This window comes from Gallinula chloropus (assembly GCF_964237585.1).
Source record: "Gallinula chloropus genome assembly, chromosome: 9".
Taxonomy (NCBI): domain Eukaryota; kingdom Metazoa; phylum Chordata; class Aves; order Gruiformes; family Rallidae; genus Gallinula; species Gallinula chloropus.
This window is the reverse complement of record NC_140094.1, coordinates 5,753,390-5,776,981: the sequence shown is the minus strand read 5'-3', so window position 1 is coordinate 5,776,981 and position 23,592 is coordinate 5,753,390. Positions and strand designations below refer to the sequence as shown.

The 23,592-nt window shown below is 58.3% G+C and overlaps 2 protein-coding genes across 6 annotated transcripts; one reads left to right on the top strand and one right to left on the bottom strand.

Moving 5' to 3' along the window:
* Positions 1–976: 976 nt before the first annotated feature.
* SENP8 (SUMO peptidase family member, NEDD8 specific) lies at positions 977–7,375 on the top strand. The gene is made up of 2 exons (XM_084268336.1): positions 977–1,015; positions 6,448–7,375. Exon 2 carries the CDS (start codon positions 6,491–6,493, stop codon positions 7,127–7,129), a length of 639 nt encoding a protein of 212 aa, XP_084124462.1. The 5' UTR covers positions 977–1,015; positions 6,448–6,490; the 3' UTR covers positions 7,130–7,375.
* Positions 7,376–11,131: 3,756 nt separating this feature from the next.
* Positions 11,132–23,407, bottom strand: GRAMD2A (GRAM domain containing 2A; the record flags this gene model as incomplete). Of its 5 annotated transcripts, none has more annotated exons than XR_014617456.1 (14): positions 23,398–23,407; positions 22,335–22,689; positions 20,064–20,177; positions 19,866–19,923; positions 18,536–18,608; positions 18,349–18,452; positions 17,543–17,641; positions 16,645–16,716; positions 15,676–15,738; positions 14,739–14,895; positions 14,292–14,391; positions 14,098–14,205; positions 12,430–13,671; positions 11,132–12,342 (listed from the first exon to the last, which is right to left on the bottom strand). XR_014617456.1 is itself a non-coding variant. In XM_084267829.1 (12 exons), the coding sequence occupies exons 2-12, from the start codon at positions 20,165–20,167 to the stop codon at positions 13,668–13,670; spliced, it is 942 nt and encodes a 313-aa protein (XP_084123955.1). In that variant the 5' UTR covers positions 20,168–20,177; positions 22,335–23,318. The 5 variants fall into 5 exon arrangements, 2 of the variants coding, with proteins under 2 accessions (XP_084123955.1, XP_084123954.1); XR_014617458.1 differs by lacking the exon at positions 23,398–23,407 and having other exon boundaries at positions 11,132–12,135; positions 12,254–12,342; positions 22,335–23,318; XR_014617457.1 differs by lacking the exon at positions 23,398–23,407 and having other exon boundaries at positions 11,132–12,357; positions 22,335–23,318.
* Between the last annotated feature and the right edge of the window lie 185 nt (positions 23,408–23,592).

Genomic DNA, 23,592 nt, shown 5'->3' with positions numbered 1-23,592 from the left:
CGCTGCGGGAGTGCCACCAGCCCGCAGCCCCACTGGCGACACTGGAAACACTGCAGGAGGGTAAAAGCTCCTGTAGTGCCCTCCCCCCCTCCAAAAAAACAAAAAAGGCTTTTTTTCCCGTCCTGCCTGCCCGACCCACTCCAAAACGGGTGTCAGCGGCAGCGCGCCGGTTACCGGAGGGCTCAGCCCCACAGCCCCGCTGCTCCCACGCCTGGGGAAGCCAGCGCGGGGCCCGGGGCCAGCACCCGGGCGGCACCTCGCTCCCGCCGTTTCCCCCAGGGATGGGCAGCGCTGGGGGGCATCCCCGCCCGCTGCGGGAACACGGCGGGAGTGGAGGGGGGAGGAGGGGGGTGTGGTGCGGGGCGAGGCTGGGGGAGACCAGAGGGACTCGCCCTCCGAACAAAGGCTCCCGCCGGCCCCGCGGCGGCACCGGGCGATGCGCCGCCGGGCTCGCCTCACGCTGAGCGGCCCCGCGGCGGCGGCCCCGGCCCCGCGCCCGCCCCTCTCCCCTCGCACCCCGCCACCCACCCCAGCGCGCCTGTGTGTGTGTGTGTGTCTGTGTGTGTCTGTGTGTGTGTGTCTCCCACCGCCGCCGCTCACCTGGGTGTCGGGGCGCGGCGCACCCCTCGCTCGCCGCCGCTGAGGAGGGTCCCTCGGGGCGCCGCCGCTACTGCAGGGGGGGGGCAGCGGGGAGAAGGAACGGCCGCTCCCGCCGCCCGGGCGCTGCCCGACTGCCCACGCGCACCTCCCTCACGCACCCGCCGCCGCCCGCGCGCCGCCGGGGGAGAGGAGGAGAGGGAGGGGCGGGGCAGACGGGAGGTGCCACGCGCTGGCCCCGCCCCTTCGGCCACCACCACACACCACCCCTGCCCCCCCCCCGCTGCTTCCTTCCCGCGCTTGCGCAGAGCTGGCGGTTACCGGGTCGTCACGACGCGGCGCTGCCAAGCTTTACGGCAGCGCGCAGCAACCGGCCGGTGCCGGCGTCGCGGAGGGCGAGCGGGGTATGAGGCGGCAGGTGAGCCGGGGTACGAGTCGCGGAGGCGACTCTCACGGGAGGGCCCGACAGGCGTTGTCACGGCGGCAGCGGAGCCGGTAGGGCTCCGGCGGTGGTCGCCGTGCCCGGTGGACGCGTAGGCCGCAGCCCTTTGGGGGTCCGGACCGGCCTTCGCCGTGCCCAGAGGTTTCAAGGCGCGTTTTGAGGGGAAAAAGGTTAAAATCGCGGAACGTCGAGACGCGTTACCGGCACCGGGCATCGAACCGGGGCTTCCCGGGCGCCGCTTGGCCCCGGTGGGCACCGGGAGCGGCACTACCTGCTGGTCTCAGGCCAGAGCCTTACTCCCTGCCCGGGGCCTTGCCCCTGAGCCCGGCACCGTGTGATCCCCCTCCTCTCCCCTTAACTCTCATTAGAACCGGCAGGAGCGGGCTCCCCATCCTGCCTGGGACAGACTGAACTCTTTCCCAAAGCAGGCAGAGGTGATCTATCCACAGACAAGCCGAGGCGCTGCCTGTCGTTCCGCAGCATCTCCCGCCCCTCGTGTCACTGGGCTTGGGGCTTTCTTTGGGGTTTTTTATCTCTTAACGCTCTGGCCAAGCCCATCCTGGGGAGCAAACCTCGTTTGATTTAGGAGTTCCTTTGGCAGTCTTCTCCAGCTTTGGGTTTGTGGGGATCCAGAGTTCGGTGGCGTCTGGTGGGGGAGTTTGTCGGGACCGCAAAGGTCTGGGCAATGCCTGCGCGTATGGAAATTATCCATGTTTTCTTCTGATTCGGGTCTCTTGAACCCCCAGCAGCTCTGTTCCCCTGTCATACAGGGACTGTGATCTATAGGCTGCAATGAGATTATGTATATTGAACAAAAGATGAGGGCAGTGCGCTTCTTTTCTTGTTTAGCTATTTAATTTTGCTTTGACTTTCTTCTCTGGTGCCTTCAGGAGACAGATAGACATGGAGACTGGGGTGCTGGTAGCCCACTCTGCACTGATAAATAGTAATTCTCACTCCTGTTAACAACAACAGCGACTGAGAGCACGAACACAGTGTCTAAAAACTGTGCTCCTGGTAAAAGGGAGTGGTCTGGAAGATAAATCCTTTTACCTTTCATCAGTACCGAGCCCTCAGCCAAAACTCTGTCCCTCCTCCTCTTTCCCAATAAAGGCTGAATTATTTGTCTTTTTATTTTAATTTCCCTCCATATTCTTTTACATTTGGTACAGGAGTTTAGTGACGCAGCAACTTAAAATATTTGCTCTGGGTGGCGTTGGCACCTTTAATTTGTTTAAAATTGACTGCAGGCATCTGATTCACCCATCATTTATGCTCTCTTTGCTCTGTCGCTGCCTACTTACTCAATTACTGGGGAGTTCCATTCCCCAGCGCTCCAGCACAAGGCAGTGATTACAGGCAGGAGGTCGCTGTCTTCATTGCTCTGAAAATCCTACGTTTGGCAGGGAGGTTTGGTCAAATATTACAAAACTCCAGTGGGGCCTGGAGAAAATGTCCCATGAGAACCTCATGAGGTTCAGCAAGGCCAAGCGCGAGGTTCAGCAAGGCCAAACGCAAGGTCCTGCACCTGGATTGGGGCAGTCCTTATCATCACTACAGGCTGGGAGGTGATGTGCTAGAGATGCTCAACATGAGCCAACAATGCACACTGGCAGCCCAGAAGGCCAACTGTGTCCTGGGCTGCATCAACAGGAGCATCACCAGCAGGTCCAGGGAGGGGATTCTGCCCCTCTGCTCTGCTCTTGTGAGATCCCACCTGGAGTATAGTGGAAGGGAGTCCCCAGCACAAGAAGGACGTGGAACTGTTGAAACAGGTCCAGAGGAGGCCACAAAGATGATCAGAGGTCTGTAGCACCTCTGCCATGAAGACAGGCTGAGAGAGTTGGGCTTGTTCAGCCTGGAGAAGAGAAGGCTCCAGAGAGATCTTAGAGCTGCCTTCCAGTCCCTGAAGGGACTAGAAGAAAGCTGAGGAGGGACTTTTTAGAAGGGCCTGGGGGGAATGTTTTTAAATTGGAAGGGGGCAGATTTAGATTGGATGTTAAGAAGAAATTCTTCCCTATGAGGGTGGGAAGGCCCTGGCACAGGGTGCCCAGGGAGGTGGTGGCTGCCCCCTCCCTGGAGGTGTTCAGGGCTGGGTTAGATGGGGCCTTGAGCAGCCGGGTCTAGTGAGATGTGTCCCTGCCTATGGCAGGCAGTTGGGACTTGACCTCTGAGGTCCCTTCCAGCCCAACCCAGCCTGTGATTGTAAAACTCAGGCTTTCCTCTGCACCCTGGGCCCGGAGGAGCCCCACCAGTTTATAGATCGAACCCACGCTGATGAGGGCGTCGGGTTTTTAAACTGTTCGAACTTGGAGATGACAAACTCGCTTCTCGCCGCGCCGCCGCACGACGGCCCCATTTGTAAAGCTCTGAACGAAACGGGCGGTCTCCTCTCCTCTTTTTATTGAGAGGCTCCTTTTCCTCTCCGCGGGGTTCTCAGAGCTCGGAACGGGACAGGTGAATTCCCTCTGCCCCCCCCAAGCTGAGGATTACGGAGAGTTTGCAAAGATTCCAACTACTACTAATATGTAGATGAAACAAACGAGTGACCCTCAGTGCTGGCAACCTGCTAGAAGCGTCCTGGGCCTGTGTCATTTATTCCCATTCTGAACAGAGCCCTCAGGATGCCAATCTCAGAGGGGAGCTGCTTGCGATCCGTGCCCGGATTTCAACCCCATAATGGCGAAGATGCTCAGACCCACGGCCCAGCTTCTCGGTGGATTCATCTGTTGCTAAAATGGGGAGGTTCTCCCAAATAAAAGCACCTGGCAGGTGACTTTACACAGCTCTGCCACGCAGCTTCAGTCCTTGCCGCTTCCCTTCAGTGGCTCCAAGCGGCGCCAGTGCCTACCAAGGGTTTTCCTTGGAGCTGCACACCGTGAGTCATCCTGCAGAACTCACAAGTGGCTGCACAAATACCAGATGGCAATAAAATTAAGAGTAGTAGCTAGTGGCAGTTCAGTGTTTGCTGTAACCATTCTCTCTTCCTGACTGTAGGAAGCTGCCAACTGTTTTTTGGTTTGGTCCCTCCCACCTTCCCTGGCTCCTTGACTGAAAAAAAACCCCAATCAACCCCAACAAAACCAATTGATGTTTCTGCAGAGGGGAAAGTTAGCGGAATGCAGGAAGCACACTTCCTTCCCCAGCCCGTAATCCCCTTTGGATTGGAGTGGAAAACTATTTTGCTCTGTTTTGTGCCTGTCTAGGAGAAGATGAAACAGAAAAAACAGATGGTAAATGAAAAATCAGGGTGTCGTACGGGCACGTGCAAGAAGCATCTCAGTAGTGACCCCATTAAACCTTCAGCCTCTGGGCTGTGCGGGTCTTGAGACGCATTCAGCCACCCACGGGGTTGCTTCGTCGTGCCACAGCGTTGCTGGCACTTGGTTGGGACTGTTTGGCGGGACGGGACAGGGTGTTTTTACACCGCAGGTCGTTGCGAAGGATTTGCTCCGCAAACTTGGAAGTAGTTTGAGCTGATGACCAGAGGAAACGTGTCCAAATACCATTGTGTGGGGCACAGGAGGAATAACAATGACTGCTCCCCTTCCTTTCCAGTGACTCGTGCTGCTTGGCATCCCTCGCATCCACCGGTGCTACACAGCCACTGGCTGTTTGAAGCCTCAGCTCTGCCAGCGCAGCCCTTCCTTCCGACGCGTCACGCACGCAGCGTGCTTCACCCGCTCTGTTATTTACAAGTCATGTGTGGTGTAACCTTGCCAAGATTCTTTTTTTTTCAGAGACAAACCTCTCCCAATTCACGCATCCCTGGCCAGGAAGGGTTATTCTCATGATTCACATCACGCCGAGAAGCACAAATCCACTTCTTTCTAACATGTAAACAACTAAACACTTGCCTCTATATTTAGTTTGTTTTAATTTCTCCCTATCATAATGGATAATTGGTGTCTTATTCATGGTGAATCGTATGTGAGTGATCTTATCCTTACTAGTTTTCACATAGTGCTTAAAGAAATCCTAGGAAGTTTTTGTGCTGCGCTCTGCATGCATGAGGAAAAGGGTGGAGCCAACCCAGCTCCTCCACATCACCCGCCAGCCCAAACTGGGGCATTTCCAGCCCTGTCCTGGCAAAGAGAGATGCATCGGGGGCTAATGGTTTGTCGCAGCAGCAGAGGAACCTGGGATGGGGGATGTGAGAGGCGGGCAAAAAAGAAAACCGGGGTGGTTTTTAATCATCAGATAGAAAATCTCTTAAATCCAGGTGTAGTACCGGTACGAGTGTTTCGTGCTGTTTGTTGAGCAGCACCTCCCAGCATGTTGTGTGACCTCTCTCTGAAAGGAATCCCCTCAGGAGGGAAAGGCAGCCAACGCAAGAGCTTCAGAAAAGGAATTACACAACTGGTGGAAGACCAGAATCAGAGGGATACACAGCTAGCCTGACAAACAGAAAGGAGTCAGGAAAATGCCTTGCCTGGAAGACGTGTGAAGCCCACCGAGGAGGTCTCCTCAGATGTATGGGTGGGGAGAACAAGGTGCTACAGCCCACTTCAATTTCCTTTTTAAGGCTGAGCAGCTGAAGAGGGAAGAACAGAGCTTGGACAAATAACACAGTAAAAGCTCGGAAAGAATTGTGTCAGCATCACTGCTCGCTACTGCTCGCAGGCAGACGTCACCAGTGGAAGTCTCCAGGGACCTTCACCCTGCAGTGTCCCCACAGGTGCTGAGTTTTGGCAAGTTAAAACCTAAGGACCAACAGGTTATTTTACGGACCATCAGCTTTGGTGGTACTTGAGTTATCAGCTAGGTAGAGAGTCGTCCTAAAGCAGGAAACTGCTTTGTTTGTGACCTCATTTTGCTTTGCTTCTCCTTACTCATCACCACGTCGCCTCTGGAGTTGGTGGGCCAGCAGGTTTTCCTGGATCAGGGCGTGTGTCTGGCACTGAGCTGTGGCACTGTGGAAGGGACCGTCCCGTCCGCCTGTCAGACAGCCACAGGCAGACTTTGATTTAAGAAAGGCCGGTGATGCAAAGAATTTCAGAGATTGTCACCATGCAGGTGACAACACCGAACTGCCAAAACACCAACCGACTTCTCCCAGGTGACGTATGGTGACCATGCAAGGCACAGAGCTGAAGGTGTGCCTGTGCTTCCCAGCAGGAACTGCTTTGAAATCACTTTGCTTTGAGGTTAAGATTGGCTGGATAAAGCGTTTATCTAATCAGAGCCGCGCACGGCTCCCAGAGCAGCAGAGCGCCCAGCTCACCCAGCGCACGCCGCGCGCACGCCACCTGCTCGCTGGGCAGACGGTTCACACATCGGCCCTTCAAGTGTCCGTCTGGGGAACGCGGGCTTTTGCTCACCGCTTGCAGAGAAGGATGTGTTGTGCTATATCTTGTCTTGGGTACGATCTCCATTCCTTAATTCATCTTCTACCCTTTCTGTTTCAGCTTTTGAAGGTTCCCGGCGCGCCGTGGCCCCGACCTGCACAGGATGGACCCCGTGGTTCTCAGTTACATGGACAGTTTGCTGCGACAGTCGGACGTTGCTTTGCTGGAACCCCCAAACTGGCTTAATGATCACATCATCGGGTTTGCCTTCGAGTACTTCGCCAACCACCAGTTCCAAGAATTCAGCGATCAAGTTTGTTTTATCAGCCCCGAAGTGGCTCAGTTCATTAAGTGTGCCCTTAGTCAGGAAGAAATAGCCATATTCCTTCAACCGCTGGACCTCCTCCACAAGAAACTGGTGTTCTTACCTATCAACGACAACTCCAACCAGGTCGCTGGAGGCACCCACTGGAGCTTACTGGTTTATTTCAGGGACAAAAAGTGCTTCGCCCATTATGATTCCCACAGTAAATGCAACTCCGTCCACGCCAAGCAAGTGGCGGGGAAGTTGGAGGCTTTTTTGGGCAAGAGAGGGGGCAAAGCGACCTTCACGGAGGAGAAGGCGCCCGCCCAGCAGAACAGCTACGACTGTGGCATGTACGTGATCTGCAACGCGGAGGCTCTGTGTCAGGGATACTTCCGGGGGCGGCCAGAGCCGTTGCTGCAGCTCCTCACCCCCTCTTACATCACACAGAAGAGATCAGAATGGAAAACTCTCATCACAAAACTGGCACAGAAGTGAGTGAGGTGCAGCTCCAGCCACCCTCCTCCCCCACCCTCCCCAAAACAACACCAACCTGCCTTCCCATCCGTGAGGCAGCACCTCCAGTGCCTGAGGGAGATGCCCACATGTGGGATTGTCCCAGAGAAGAAGAATGTAACCCCCTCTAGCATTGCTACATTCCCAACCCCACCCCCCAAAAAAACCCCACTCTCTTCCCTCCTGGAAAAGCCTTAGTCCCCTTTGGAAATCACTGGCCTTGAAATGTCTACAGAGAAAAGTCACTTTGCTTTCTCAGAAATTCTCCTCTCCATGATGAATTTTTACACTAATTGCTGAAGAGGCTTCTCCATCTTCACCCATTAGCCGGCACACCCTCAATTGGTGGCTTTAATTGGCTACAGGCGTTGCTGTTCCAAGCCAGGTTTAGCAAATGCCCTTCAAAACCAAGCCCCAAAATGCTTTATCGTGGTTATTTCTAATTTGTACCTCTCGTTAGCGGCATTGGAGCAGTCTGGGATTTACCAGCAAGGATTTGTATCCTTTAAAAACCCGGTGCCAGGATGGGGATGTCAAAAGAGGAGGCTCCAATTAGTAAGGAATTACCCTCAGATAGGTGCTCCTGGGCTGCACAGCCATAGGTTGGGTCTTTTTTTTGGTCCCACACCCTCGTTTGTTCCTACTCTAAATTAATACCTGACTCCAAACTGCCGGAAAATGAAGGAGAAGCTGAGAACCCCAGTCCTAGGAAAGGAAACTGAATTGAGATGAAAGGTAACACTTACTCTTTGAAGGATGGGTTTGGGGTTTTCTTCGTTAGGATTTTAGGCCGCCTCCATTTGGGGAGGGTTCGTCGGCACTCCCCAAGCCTCGCTCGCGTTCGCTGCGCTCGGAACATACGGGGCAGTCGCTGCTTCCTCTAACACAAAACCAGTTCTGTCACTCCCGATTAAAAAAACAACCAAAACCCAACCAACCCCCGCACCGGGGAGAACGAGCGGACGGAGCTTGAGGTGTAAAAGCCAAAGATAACTGCAGTCTCCTTGAAGCCCAAGAAATCCTGAATCCACTTGTAATCCCAATGCTTTTCTTCCCATGCCTCTCCTTAAAAGGACAAATAAAATGAGACATCACAGGGGAAGGAATTCTCTCAAACCTGGTGAGATGCAAAGAGCTGGTTGCTCTGGTGGTGCTTGGCAGAACAACCCCACCCCAACATGCCAGGGTGAATATCCTTAGAGAAAAGCAGGAGGGTTATTTGGAACCCAGAGCTTTTCACCCATTCTCTTGCCAGCCCAGTCCCCGGTGGGTTTTGCTGCAGGAAGGCCGTAAAACTTCCCTTCTTGCAAAGAGGAAGGTAAGTACCTGCAGCCCTGTCTCTCCCAAAACACCCAATGCACATCACAGACAGAAAATGAAGGTCGGGGTCATCCCTGTCCTTCCCAAGCTGCCTGGACTGGAGAGCAGCGCACGGGGCCAGGCATCCCTCCCTGGAAAACCCCTTCTACCACTCAGATGGAGCTGAAAATCCAAGAGATGGTGGAAACAGGATGGAGCCGCTTGCTGAAGGGGATTCACTTTGCACTCCACGGGATTTCGCCGGAGTGACATCACTGCCGCTGCGGGAGGCCACCTTTCTCCCCAGTCCCCAAATAAAACTCCAACCAAACCAAACTTGGCAGCACCACCCTGTCTTTTGTGTGGGTACCCACTGACAAACGGTTTCTTCTTGCAGGACGGTATCACAACTCGGGTCTTGTGGGGGGGTTATCGGCCACCAAAATCGGCCTTGGAGCGCAGGAACCACAGGGAGAGCTCTGCCAGTGCCTCCTGCAATAGCGAGGAGGCCATACGGGCCAAGTTAATCTCCTAATCCTATTTTTTTAGGGGTCAGTTTGGGGCAGGGAGGCAGGGTGGTGGGGAGCACTGAGGGCTGTGGGGAGCATTGAGCTCATCCGGCAGGCACCCCACTTTCCCCTCGTCCCCATGGGACAGGGCAGAGCCACCAAGGTGAGCACCTGGGCACGGACAGACGGTTCCTGTGCCCAAGACCTTCACCTGGCATTTCTGTACACCAGGAGAAGGAAATAAACTCGAGCAGGGCGTTGCCGTGAGAGCAAACACCACGACCAGGCAGGCAAACACTGGCTAGAAAACAAACCCGGAGCCTTGGAACTCGCTCCTGGCAGCAGAGACACACAAACACACACACACACACACACACACACACCCCCAAACCTACACCAGGGGCTCCTCCAAACCTCCCATGGGCTGTCACAGCGCCGGCTCCAACCAAAGAGGCGTGAGGAGAGCTGAGGTGGCCACTGTCACCATTGCACGCTGGGCTGGGCACAGGGAAGAGGGGCCCCACGCACCTGTTTTATATCAGGTGCTGTAAAGCAACCAAAAAAACCTCCAGGTTAAGCACACAAGACCAAAGTCACCCCAGTCTTAAATCTGTAAATCTCATTTTGGGGCGATAAAGCCCCACTTTGAGGTTGAACCTGTCAAGCACCAAACTTTGTTTTAGAGAAAAACCAACCCAAAACTGCTCTCGGCAGCCGCACCGGCGGAACGAGCAGGGCGAGTCCCCGGTGGGGCCGGTGCCTTTCATCCGCCGGGTCCCACAGGGAATGGACGGGTATCGCCGGGGCTTTAAAGAAACATGCGGCTAAACCGCAGACCACCGCCCCCCCCCCCCCCCCCCCAGCACTAAATCACCCCGCCCAAAAATGGGTGGATGCCACCCCGGGCCCCGCTTAGCCAACGCCACCTCCATATGATGTTCAGGTTGGGTGGTTTTCATGCATTTTACCTATTTTCATGCGTTTTGTTGCATGAACCGGGCTGGTGGGGGGAAGATTTGGGTTGCGGATGCTCAGAGAGGAGGAGGAAGGCTCCCCCTATCCACCCCAGCAGGATGCGGCTGCCGCTCAGCACCCTCTCCAGGCATCTGCCACCACCGCGGGTGTCACACGCCACGGCTTCTGCTGCCATCTAGTGAAACAATCTCCCGTTCCCTACGACCCAGAACATCCCAGCCATGGGTGTCCCTCCCAAAAGCCACCCGGGCTGCACCCCCAGACTGCCATTCCCCCCATCTCCGTCACCGCCAGGGTGACACGCGGGGTTCCCTGATACACAGACACGCTCCTGAGCACACATCGCCATCCCGACAGCGCCGAGGGACCACCCGGTCAGTACACGTGTACGGTCGTCCCCACCCCCCTCGCCCCCCCCGGATCCCGCCTCATGTGACGCCGGGCCCAGTACGGCCTCCAAAAGGGAGAACAAGGCGATGCCACCCATCCCCGAGACCCACGCGACGACAATGCCACCTCCACGTCATCCACATCCAAAGGACATGGCCAGCAAAGGGGTACCAAGACAGCCCAGATTCTGGGGTACCACCTCCCCCCAGTTTTGGGGCTCGCAGCAAGGATGCTGACAGCAAGCAGGGGCACACTAGAAAATCCTGGGTTTATTTTCCTTTCACAGCCGTTCCGAGCCCGGAGCGAGCAGCGAGTTCTTGCCCCGGGGTGTGGGGATTTGGCCCAATCAGCACTTGTAATTCCCAAAAATAGGAAAGAAAAGGAACAAACCAAACGGTGCAGGAGAGGCTGCGATGGCTCGGTGTGAGTGCGAGGAGTGCCACAACCGGGTACGAGCAGCAAAACGGGACTGACAGGGAACTGTGTCGGGGACGGTCCTTCACCCCATCCCCCAGCTCCCCCCAGCGGCCCGAGCTGAGAGGGACGGACTCGCACCCTGACATGAAGTGATGCGGGACAGTAAGAAGGGATGAGCTTGCACCCCGACGCCTCTGTCCCAGCTGCACCCTCCGCCGAGACCCTGTGCCCCCACAGCCCTCCCGCACCCCGTGCCCCGCACCGGAGGGAAGGGAGACAGGGCTGTAACTCACAGCACTGGGAGCAATCAAGGTTACTTGAGAGTTATTAATTGCAGCCCAATAATTGTGTGCAGCAGCAGGAAGAACAACAGGACCGTGAGGTAACGAGCAGCGTGTTTCCCACTCAATTACAGTGATCGCGGCATCACTTTATTAGATGTTTTGCTGCGCTGACTGATCAGTGACCATTCCAAAGGCTGGAACCAGCCTGCCCTGAGCCCACAGCCTAACGGGGGCTCGGACCCTGAGGTGGCCCCCGCACCCCGACATCCTCTCACCTCCCTCCCCAGCATCCCTTCTGCGCCCCCCGCAGCGTCTCTCTGCCCCCGCAAGCCCCCTGCCCGCCCCTCCCTCGCCCCAGAGCTGATGAGTGACGACCCTGCCGGTCTCGCTCACGATTGGTCAGAAGCACCGGAGGGGCTTTGCTGCCATTGGCTGGTGGCGATCTTGGGGCGGGTCCGGCCGCAAAAGCGGCGGTTGCCTGGGACTCGCGTCGCGTCTGGCGGCAGATTCGCATCGTCCGAGAGCGGCGGAGGGAGCGGAGCGGAGCTGGCGGCTGCCATGAAGCCGAGGTGTGGGCGGGACGGGGCTGGGGCTGCCGGGCCGGGCCACGGCTGCTGAGTGACGGGCCCGGGCCACCGGCTGCGGGGCGGGGCAGGGAGCGGTGGGGGCCGGGCTGCGGCGTGACAGTGTCGGGACACGGGCTGCGGGGACCAGGCGGCCCCGTCCCGGCGGCCGCATGGGGGGCCGGGGCTGGTCTAGCGGGAGCCCCGGAGGTCCCTGGCCGGACAGGGAGCACCCAGGGGCGTCGCTGGGTGCCTGCTCCTTCCTCGGCCTTCCATGGGCACCGACCCGGCTGCTCCTCTGGCCGCGGTGCCGTGGGTGAGCCCTGTGTTCCCCTCTCACCCTCCATCCCCCTCCTCCCACCACAGGCCCTCCTGGACATGATGGTGGCAGAGGAGGAGAGCATGAAGCAGCGTCTCCTGAAGAGCATTGCCTTGCACAGGAAGGAGCTGGACACCCTCTGCAAGGAGCTCCAGCTGGACCCCTTCGAGGTAACGGATCGCTTCTCATCCCCAGGATCCCACTGGTAACAGCCTCTGGCCAGGTGCCTTGGCTGTGGAGAGGCCAGAGCCTGCTCAGAACCTCCTTTTGGGACACCCAGTAGTGCCGGTGGCCCTGTGGTTGCTCTGGGCTGGGCACTGGGAGGTGGCTGAGGAGGCTGGGTGCCTTACCACTGCGTTTCCACCGTCCTGGGCAGCTCCTCATGCAGCACCAGGGCTCCTGTCCCAGGTCTGTGTTTGTGGAGTTGGGTCAGTGAGACCTGCGGAGAGGAGAGCTGATTTCTGGGCTCTTCCAGGCAGAGGAAGAAACAACTGTTCTGCAGAAGGAGAAGAACTTGCGCACCCACCTGGAAGTGCTGCTGAAGCAGAAGGAGGACAGGAAGCAGGAGCTGAAAACCCTGCAAGAGCAGGACCGGGACTTGTGTGACATCCTCTGCGAGACCCCCTTCTGCATCGACAGCAACGCCGTGCCCAGCCTGGAGGACCTGGATCGCTACAGGCGCCACTTGGCCTCCCTGACGGCTGAGAAAGTGAGCGGAGGGGTGAGGGGCTCAGGGATAGCGGTGGGCAAGGGTCTCGCCGGTGTGTAACCCTGCTCGTCCCCTCCAGGAGCAAAGGCAAGAGGAGTTTGTCAGCAGCAAGCAGCAGCTCATCCTCCTCATGGAGGAGCTGGACCATGCTCCAGACACCAGCTTTGGGCAGGACGTGGTGTGTGAGGACGTGGAAGTCTTCTGCATGTCCAAGGAGAACATCGCTGCCCTCCACAGCCTGCTGCAGCAGGTGAGCCAGCACGCCAGGGCAGTGCCATGAATTACTGGCTGCAGAGACCGTTGGTGCAGCCCGGCAGCCGCTGGCATCACGATGTGACAGGCGGCCGCCTGGTTCCCAGCAAGCCCGGGTGTCCGAAGGCCCTTCCAGGAGCTGGGCAAGGCAGTCTGGGGGGATGAGTGGGTGGATTTGGTGGGTTCAGTGGAGCAGGCACCCTGCTCGTGCCCTGCGTGGCCCGGCCACCCTGACGCTGTGCTCCCCCCTTGCAGCTGGAAGCCCATCGGTCCCTGAATGAGGCCGTGTGTGCAGAGCTGCGCTCCAGGATCGCTGTGCGCTGGGAAAGGCTGCAGAGTCCCGAGGAGGAGAGAGCCTCTTCTGCGGTGCACGTGGCTGGGTGCAGAGCAAAAACCAGGAAAGCTGTAAGGCCCCTCCTGTGCCCCTGGAGAAGGAGGGATGGGGGGCAGCAGCTCTGGGTTCTGCACCCCTCTTTGCTCAGCCAGAGTGGAGGGGCTGGGAGCTGATGCTGGCAGCTGCCACATTGTGGGAAGCAGAAGATAAGTCCTCTTCCCATTCTCTCCCTCTCACGCTGCCTTCTCTGTGCTCTGGGATGAGGAGTTGGCACTGGTAGCCGCAAGCTGGCCAGACCATCCCGCCGGGAGTGAGTGCCAGTAGGAAGAGAGAAGATACTTGGTCCCATTTTACCGGCCAAAGGAAAACCAGGCCACGCGCCAATGGCCACGGCTGGGAGGACACAGCACCAGCGATCCAGCGTCTTGGCGTCTTGACATCCGTTCTCAGCCAGCGCTGGGGGCAACAGTCACCTGCGAGCAGAGAGCGGGGTGAGATAGGGCTCCATGGACACAAGTCCCCACCAATGTCCATGCTGAATCCTCTCCAGCCCGTCCCTTGCTGACACCCCAGGGAAGAGCCCAGTTCCACCCAGACGTCCTGGTGCTCCCTACAACCAGGGAACCAGCCCCAAACAACCAAGGAAACCTCTTCCCCAGGGCTGGATGTTGCAGGGAAAGGGTGTTCGAATGTGCCATTGATGGAATCATCTACCCCACAGGGACAGCACGTTGGGGTCTGCCGTCAAGCCAACCCAACAGCAGGCCCAGGAAAAAGGACAAAGCATCCCCAGGATGTGTCAGGGAGCAGAGCTGTCACCATTCCACACTGCATCCCTCTCGGGTCCCCCGCTTGCAGCATGATCCACCTGCCCCATAGCATCCCTGAGGGTCCCTCACCTCCGGTGCCCGCGGGAGAGGTAGTCCCGGTTCAGGGAGCAGAGCTGCTGCTCCAGACGGAAGATGCGAAACGCCAGGTACGAGGAGGACACGACCAAGAGGCAGATGCTGGGAGCAGAGGAACAAAACACAAGTGCTCAGCGGTCGAGACACACGCTCCCAGTGTAGCCTCCCCGTGGCCTCAGCACACTTACAGCACAATGAAGATCTTCAGGAGCTGGTAGTCGGAAGGTCGCAGCTCCGCCACGCAGCTCTGCTCCACCTCCAGCTCCTCCTCAGTGTTTATTGCACTTTCTAAAACGCAAGTGGAGAACCGGTGGCACAGTGACACCAGGCAGGCAGATGCTCGTGCTCCTCTGGCCATCAGGAGCCTTCAAGCACCAACTGTTCATCCCTCGTGTGCTAACGCAGCCCAAACAGTGTTACCAGTACACACCGAGGGCTCAGACCCCACCACGTAAGACACCCCATCCCCAGGACCCCATCAATGACTCTCAGCCCCAGCCCTGCTCATCTGCAAGGCAGAAATCCCCTCCCCGAGAGCGGGGGATGGATGAACACCTAATTACAAAGGTTAACCCTGAGCAGCGTAGGCAGGACAGGGCACAAACCCCCACCCCCAGGTCAGACGTAGCCCTCACCCGAAACCAGGGGCTCCTCGGAGGTGAAGGAGCTCTCCTTGGCACTCAGGCTGCTGACAGAGGTCCGGTGGATGCACTGGTAGTCGGCGTCCGGCAGCGACAGCGACAGCGAGGCGGGTGACACCTTCCTCCACTTGCCTTCGGGGACAATGACCTCCTGTGGGAATAGCACCAAGTGAGCCGCACTGCCAGGGCCACATTCGGCCTTGAGCCTGACAGCATCTCCATGGAGCACCATCCTAAGGGCGAGCTGGTCCTCCACAACGGCCCCGTGGGGACACGGGTTCCGACTGCTGTAGGAAGGACCGGCCAACGCAGCACACTCACCCTTCATCCCAGAGATCCCCTTGCCCACCCTGTGGTTCAGCATCCCGGTCCCAACCCATCCGGAAAGGCACTGAATCGAGCACAGTGGTCCTGGAGTGGGGGGCTTCCCCTGCCGGGGAATCTCCAGGGGTCCTGGAGCTGCTTCAGTGTTACCTGATGCTCTGGCATGAAGGGCTGCCAGCCCACCCTGATTGTCACCTCCTGCAGCCAGCCTGGTGCAGAGGGCTACCAGCCCACAGAAGCCACTTTGCTCAGCATCCCCTGGGCAGCCCGGTGCAGCTGTAGCCCCAAAGCCTTTGAGACCGTGCAGAGACAGTGAGAGGCCACCCAACACTTCACGGCAAGGACAGATCCTGCCAGCTGGGACACAGGCACTGCGGGCTCCGCAGGTGACAGGATGCGACCCCTTGTGCTCCCTCAGTCCCGCTGTGATTCGGCAGGCTTTTCCCTCTCCAGGAAAAGACCAACTCTGTGCCCTGCAACCATCTGCCGGCCACCCCTCAAGGCACTGGGAAGGGATTAAACCCACCGAGGGGATGGGACGGCCGTTTTGCAGCCCATGGGGTGTTTGTGGGGTCCTTCCCTCTCCCAGAGCTGCCCTGAGCCTCACCAGCGACACGGCATCGGGCTCCTCCGTCAGCTCCTTTAAACTCAAGCTCTTCTTACTGGAAACCTGCAGGGTAAAAAAGAAATGGGTGTTACAGCATCACCTCTGCCTGCAGCAAACAACCTGGGCCAGAAAATTGAATTTGGACATTTCTGGTGCATCTCTGAAGAGCAGCTGCTTAAAAATCCCCAAGCCTGGGGATTTTGGGGCCGAAGGAAAGCCTCCAGCGGTGGAAGGGCATCCCATGGCTGCTTCCTGCTGCCAACAGCCCTACGGGGCCACAGCTGAGCCGAGGGCTCCTGCACCGCTCTCTGTTCCCAGCAGAGAGAATAAACCATGGGAGGTGGGAAGGGAATAAAGGGGAATATCTGGGCAGAGCCCAGCACGTTTCAAAGAATAAATTCCCCGCTTTGGCAACGGGACTGAGTCACCCAAATCACTGCACAAGCACAGCCGGCAGCCACCCTTCTGGGCAGGGAAAGGCTCTGGAACCGCTTCCCACATGCTTCAAAGGCAGGTAGAAGAAAATATCCCAGCAGCTCTCCTCTGCAGCTTGAGGGCTGATAGATTTTTTTTCCTTCCTTGGGCTTTTCAATTCCAGATTTTTTTGGGTTTATTTTTAACATTCTATCAGTTTTCCTCCCCATAAAACTTCAGATCTGGGGAAAAAGCAGCGATGTGCAGAGTGGCAGAACTAGTACTACTACCAGATTATAAATAATTCATATACACGCCCTGAGAGAGAGAGGAGAAACTCCCAGCTCTGCCTCTGTCATCTGTGACCCAGAAAAGGCTCACAGGGACAGGACATGCCCAAGGTATGGCTCCTGTCCCTCTTCCCAAGGGAAAGATGCTGAGCAGGGTGCCAGGGAGGACTTTTGGAGCGATCCAAAGCCTTCATGGAGATGGCGAAGAGCTTTGCTCCCCGAGACACAGCCCAAAGCCCAAAGTCAGAGGCCGGGCAGCACGTACCTGCAGGTGGGTGCAGACTCGCCTCAGGACATCATAGACGCTGTCACGGGAGATGAGGGACACGAAGATGTACTGCAAAACAAAGAGCCAAGCAGCTCAGAGAGATCCCCCCCAGCCCCGAGTCCAGCTCCTTTCCAGGCTGGGGACAGGCAGAGACGTCCTGCCCTTGAATTTCCGCTCCTTGGGAGCCGTGTCCCTCCCCGCAGAGTCTCCCTGCTGCTATTTTTTGCAGCCTGCTAAATCCTGGACCAGATTTTTTTCGGGGCGGTTTCACTCTGCTGCTGTCCCCACGGGACATCCCACCCTCGGCACCAAATGGAGCCAGGAGGAGGGAAAACACCCCCACGGGTCAACATGCAGCCGGGGGGGGGGGACAGGGCATCACTCACCTTGCCCACACAGAGCCCCCATAGAGCAGCCTTGCAACTGGATCGTTTCCAACACCCAAATCCTCCCCTGGCCCCACCCCCTGCTAAAATCCTGCAGGAATAATCTCTCCCCAAATCCCACAGGAATAACCCTCTTCCCCAGGAGGACTTGGTCAGCTCACTGCATCTGGCAACACTCCATTTAAAAGCTGGAAATTCATCCCCTTAACCAAGTGTTCCACCTGCTGGGCTGGAACCCTGGCCCAAACCCTTTCCCCACCAGCGTTAAAGGTTTCATTTGTGCCCAGCAGGAATTTGTTGGGCTCAGACAAGTATCACTGGGGCTTCACCTTGCCCAGAAATGAAGCAAAATTCAGAAACCAAAGCAACACCACGGTGTTTGCTCTGGCCACTTCCCAACCCGCCCTCGCTTTCAGCTGGAGATGGGAATTGCTTCCTTCCCTCCTCTCCCACCACAGCCAGGGCATCCCCCACCGCAGCGCCGATGCTGGAAGCGCCGGTGCTGTTACCTTCCTGCTGGCGTTGGTGGTGATGGCCAAGCCGTTGGGCAGCAGCCGAGCTGTCTTGTGCTTCTTTATCAGCTGTACTGAGACCACCGGGATCACAACCTGGAGGCCAAGAAGACACGGGGATGGGCTCAGGGAGTTTCTTTCGCAAGAAGGAGGTTTAACGCGCGTGGTAATTACACCCCAAGCAGAGAAGCAACGTGGGGACTCGGCGGTTCACCGGGGCAGCATGGGGTTTAGTAACGGTCGCAGCAGCCTCTGCGTTAATCTCGGCTCAGAGGACTGGGGGGAGGGAGCATCGCCCGGTGATTGTCCCTCAGAGCCATCTCAGGAAATGCCCTGCAAGCCCAGGGAGGGTTAAAACCAAAGCAGGATGCAATTCATGGCAGGAGAACTTTGCTGAAACCCTGCAATTCCATCGGATATTTATTTAAGGCTGCCAACATCAATAATTCAGTTCTTCAGCCCAGTTTTAGAGGAAGTCGTCGTCACTCCCCACGATCCCTGTCAGCCGCGAGACTAACAGGGGAACATCAGATTGTAAATCAAGAAGAAAAGCCAAGAGCGATTCAAATCTCCCCTCCCCCCCCCTCCACACACACCCTCTGAAACCTTTGATCTTCCTTCAAATGCTGTTGCAGCTTGCAGGAGGTTCTGCATCAGGGAATTTTACCCCAAACTGATAATGTGGCTTCCCCAGCCACACTCGCCTTTGCGGCCGGAGGCTTTTAGACAACAGTTTGGGTGTGGGAACGGGTGGGCTACGCAGCCTGCGTGACCAGGGTGGGCTGGTTCCCCCTCCCCATTACCTTAATGTCCTTCCCGAAAAGGTTTGCATAGAAGCAGAGCCAGTTTGGGGAGATGTAAAGTCTTCCCTGGATGAGGATGTCTCTCTGGAGGGCGCAGGAACAAACTGCGAGGGAGAGAGAGAGGGCCGTGACAGACCCCTTGCCAGATCCAGACGCCCCCATGACGGTCCCTTGCTGTGCCACCCACCTTTCAGCACACTCTCCTCCGTCGGGATGTCCTTGAACAGCTTGTGGTACTGGGAGTTGTACTTGCTAGCGGCCTGAAAACAAAGCAGAATGAAGTTATCCACTGACCTTGCCAATAAATAGACCCAAAAAACACCCCCATCCTCCCATTCCCCGCACCCGGGACCGGCGCAGTGGGGTCCCACCGGGCTGGGGACGCCAGGGACAGAGGGCCAGAGGAGGGCTGGATGATCCAGAGCCCAACAAATGCTGTGCCATCCTCCCAGGAAAACATTTCCCCTAACGGCCAGAGTTTATCCAAGGAGGCCGAGCCTCTGCAAGGAGCTTGTTTTCCTCAGGCTCATCCGCAGGCAATTTATTTTGCCCAGAGGTTTTTCTCCTCCTCCTCCTCCTCCTGGAGCTCTTCCCTTATTCGGGGCACGGTGACAGCACTTGCTTTGCGCCCATCACGCCGCGCCATCCAGCTATTTATATTCCCGGTGCCTGTTCAAAGCCTGTCAGGGCTCCCCAAGTCCGCCCGTCACTGGTTCCGTACGGAGGCGAAAGGCTCCGAAGCAGATCCACGCTCTGCATTAAATCCCATCGATTAGTCCCATAAGGCAGCGCAGGCAGATTTGTGTTCCCTGTCCCGGAGCATCACCCCGCACCTCAGGGGACACGGCTGTCCCCAGTGGTGACATCTGCCACCCAAAATCTGAGGGACAAGCTGCTTTGCCGGGATACGGAGAGATCTGGTGCAGCTCGCAGGGCCGTGGGGCTGGTTTGGAGGCAGAATTGCAGGCAGAACCCTCCTGCCCACGGTGACAAGGTCACCTTTGCTCCATGTACCTTGTCACCGGATAAAGCCGGCCTAAGAGGATCAAGGCTCAGCATCACCTGGGGCTGGCGGAAACACCCCCTGGGGAGAGGCCAGGGTGGTGGAGTGCTGGCAGGAGTGTTTCAGGGGGATGCAGAGGGACACTGTGGCATCGCCACCAAGAAATGCCCCATGGTCCCAGCACAAACCTGTTACCAACCCCATAACCCACCCAGACTCCTCTGAATTATCGGGAAAATGTTCTTCTCCTCCGTCCTCATCACGGGGAAAGGCAAAAAACCTCGTGTTCCCCCTGCTCCTTCCTCTTCCTCAGCTTTTCCCTGTTTGCAGACGGATGGAGCGGCCCTGCTGTGGGCATGATCTGAACAACCACAAAGCTTCAAACAGGCAGCACCAGACCTGTTTTGGCTCCTGTGTTCCATGTTTGAGACCCAAGGTGGGCTCCTCTGCGGCAAACAGATGGGGTAAGGATACGACATCCCAGCCCGTTCGCTCGGGAAGCCAAAAGACTTACCACTTCCCGGTGGCATTTCTTGATGTCTTCATCCTTCAAGGCTTCATTCAGGTGCAGGCTGGAAGGAAAAATAACAACCATCAGGGTGACAAAAAGCCCCAGGTCTCTAAAAAACATGTGCACCGCAAGAGAGACATGGCAAGATGCTGAGGACTGAAGAGAGACCCCGGGAAGCCGCATTTCGGGGGTCTCCCTCACCTGCCGTCGAGGGAATCCAAACTCTTCTCCTTGTGTGATGCCTCCAGCTTCTCACGGCTGTGCATGGGCTCGGGGCTCTTCAGGGGAGCTGCTTTCTCATGCATCGGTTTGGCACTGCAAGGAGAAGCCCATTAGCTCCCAAGGGGAAGGGAGAGGGGGGAAGAGATGATTTTTGGAGCTGTAAATCCATCCCCTCCCATCCCCATCTAGATGGACACGCTTGTATCTCCACTGCTCAAGGACAGCGGGAATATTTCTGTGCTCTCTCAAATCACGCGACTCCCTGGAGCTCATCACGGAACGGCAGCTCCCTCCCCACCATCTCGGATAGCAACCCCCCAAAGCAGAACCTCTTCCCAGGCTGCAGCACTCCAGAGACAGAGGCTGGGATGGGAAAAGCACAGGTCTATGAAACTCCCCGGGGCGATGGGAGATTTCAGCCAGCGAGGGTCTGCTCCTCCAGGTCAGCATAAACACCTTCCTGGGGCAGAGTCCACGCCGCGGACACCGCCTGCCTCCTTTAATTGCTCCCTTCTCGTCAAAGCCCGTCATTTACTGTCATGAGTTTTATCAGAGGCGCTTATCAGCTACGACAGGTAAAGCAAACACGCTCCCAGCGCCGCTCAAGGGAGGTTATCACCCAGCAGGCCAGAAAGGTGACGCTTCTGCCCTCAGCAAACTGCAACCGACTGGAGATTGGTGCTACTGGCACAGAGAGACCAAGCAGAGCGTGATCCCAGGGGATCAGCAGCCCTGATCCGTGATTACCCAGCAAACACCCAGGCTCCCCAGTAGCTCCACAGAGCCGGTGAGCAGCCACCAAATCCACAGAGAAGGGCTGTGGGGTGATGCCTGAGCAGGTGGGCGACAGGCAGGACGGCAGCGGGTGGGAGCAGTGCCAGCACGCAGGATGAACACGGAGCTGGAGAGCAGCAGGGGCAATGCCATGGCGGTGCGGCAGAGCCCAGCTGGAGGAACTATCCCAAACTACTTCCTAAATAAAGACAGGGGTTCTTTCACTGCCCTGCATCTCTGCTCCCGCTCCAAGGGACTTATCTGAAGGAAAACCCAACTAAACAATTCCTGATTTGGGGAGAACCAGGATGGGGGTGCTGCACCCCGACAGCTGTCACCCGAACAGCCCGAGAGTCAAAGCCATGTGAGCCCCCATCTTCCCCAGCCTCGAGGACCCAACCAAAACACTGCACTGACGCCGACTGAACCCCAGCTGGAAGCACCGGGGATGCTCCCTCAATGCAGCACATACACGGGGCTGCAGAAGCAGCGAACACAAGTCACACAAGAGAGACTCGACTGACAAGAAGTAGGTGATGTCACGCTGCCCCAAAGCTGAAATTCGTATCACAGAGGCACCATAGAGCCTTTTTCCCCACCTTGCCCTGTGCTCAGTTCACTCTGGCTTCCCCCACATCATCCCTTAAATCCCTGAGCAGTTGTGGTGCTTAATCCAAGTGAGCGGATTTAGCCCGAACCGGGGCTGAGGCCAAGGGGCACCACACAGGGGACAGGGAGAGGCACCCGCTGCCCAAAGCGAGGGCACAGAGAAACCTGGCCAAGGTCAACAAACACGCAGAAATCCCCCAAAATGAGATGAGCCAGAGGCTGAAGAGCACTTGGAAGTGCTGCATAGTCCTGTCCCAGTTTTCTCTCCCTCTTACGGTCACCTCTGGGGACAAGTCCCAGGTCAGATGGACACAGTGGAGCATCAGAGCTCCAAGAAGGGGCTGGGGGCTGCAAGGAGCATCCTCAGCCTCAGCGGAGACATGGCAGTGGCTGCCTAGTCTCCCCTCTCCAGATTTCACCTCCGTCTCCACTCCCAGATGTGGCAGGGATGGAGATCTGGGGTTCGGAAGCACAGGATAAGGTTGGGCTTCAGGCATAGCTGGCAGGGACATCTCCCTGCCAAGAGCCTCTGCCAACGCTGAGGAAAACACTCCCCAGCGACTCATACCACCATCCTCCTCGAGGAATCCTTTTAGCAGGAAGTTGCTCCTGCAGGAAAATCACCAAGCGTCCCAAACTACACGCGGAACAAGAGCAGTCGAAACGCGGAGCTCCCGAGATGAGGCACAGCAGGCAGATGCAGGGGTTCCTGGTCACCTGCCGACCCCCACACCCACTGTGCCGGGGCTGACACCCGCCCTTCCCACCCACTCAGGTCCCTGAGATCTCCAGCTCGCCCCCACAGGCCACGGCTCTGCCAAGCGAAGCCCGATGTTTCTTCCACCCCCCAGCCCGGCATCTCCTTACGCAGCGCTGGGATCCGGCCTGGAAACTGTCCGGCATAAGCCCCTGCGTCGGCGTTTGATTTTCGCTGGTCCCTTCCCCGATACCGGCGTGAGCGAGGGTGAAGATGTCGGTGGAGGCGGGAGAGAGCGAGCTGGGAATTCCGCCTCCGGAAAAAAGAGAAGCCAAGTAACAGAGGAGGATCAGAGCCGCAGGGAGACACTTGCGGCCGGGCTGCCTCGGCCCGAACGAGCCCGGGCGGGATCCGGCGAGCCGCCCTTGTTCCCGGCTTTCAAGGTCATTTCAATCCCGTGTGTCGGCTGCTGGAGCGGAGCCACCCCCGAGGATGCTGGAGGGGAGCGGCCGGTGCCGAGCGGCGCTGTCAGGAGAGAGGCAGGAGGTCAAGGAGAGGAGGGAGCCGCCTGCGTGCTCCCCGCTGCCGGCCGCGGGGCCCGGGCTGTCGGCAGCCTCCCGTGATCCGCGCCCCCGCCAAGGGTCCCGTCCCCCCGCGGGCACCGCCCGGCCCTGGGGCCCGGCTCCCGGCGGGCCGGAGCCAGGGTGAGAGCCCAGGCCTCGGTGCCTGCGGGTCCGGGGATACTGGTTTGTACTGGGCGCCGCTCTAAGAGCCCCGCGCCAGGGGCAGCGCCCGGGCCGGGTCCCCTCCCGGTCCCGGTGAGACGACGATGGGCCGGGGAAGGAGAGGAGGGGGGCGGGGGAGCTCAGCGTCCCCCGAGGACCGCGGGAGAAGCGGCCGGAGCAGCGCTTGGAGCCGGCCCCCAGCCTCCGAGCTCGCCAGCACGGCGGCTCCGGGGCCGGGCAGCGCCGAGACGCGCCGGGCCGGCCGGTCGCCTCAGCAGGAGAGAGAAACGGGGCGGGGGGAACGGAGGGGGAGGGGAGGGGGGAGCAGCCGCAGCCTTTCCGCGCTCCCCTCAGAGCGCGACGCCGCCGCCGGCCGGGGCCAGGCGGAGAAGGGCAGCGGGTTCGCCGGCTTCGCGCCCCGGCCTCCGCGCCCCGGGCCCCCGGAACAACCCCCACCCCCCCCCCCGCCCCAGCCCCGCTCCCCTCCCGGCCCTCCCCTCGCCCCTACCTACGCGGCGGCCCCGCGCTGCCCGGCGCCGTCATGCCCCGCGCGCCCGACCTCCTCGCGGTGCCCCGACGGCTGCTCATTGGCTGCCCGCCGCCACGCCCGCCGCCACCGCTCGCCTCTATTGGTCAGTTCCTCCCAGCGCTCCGCGCTGGCGGGAGGGGCGCGAGGCCTCTCGACCCCCCCCCGCCTCTTAAA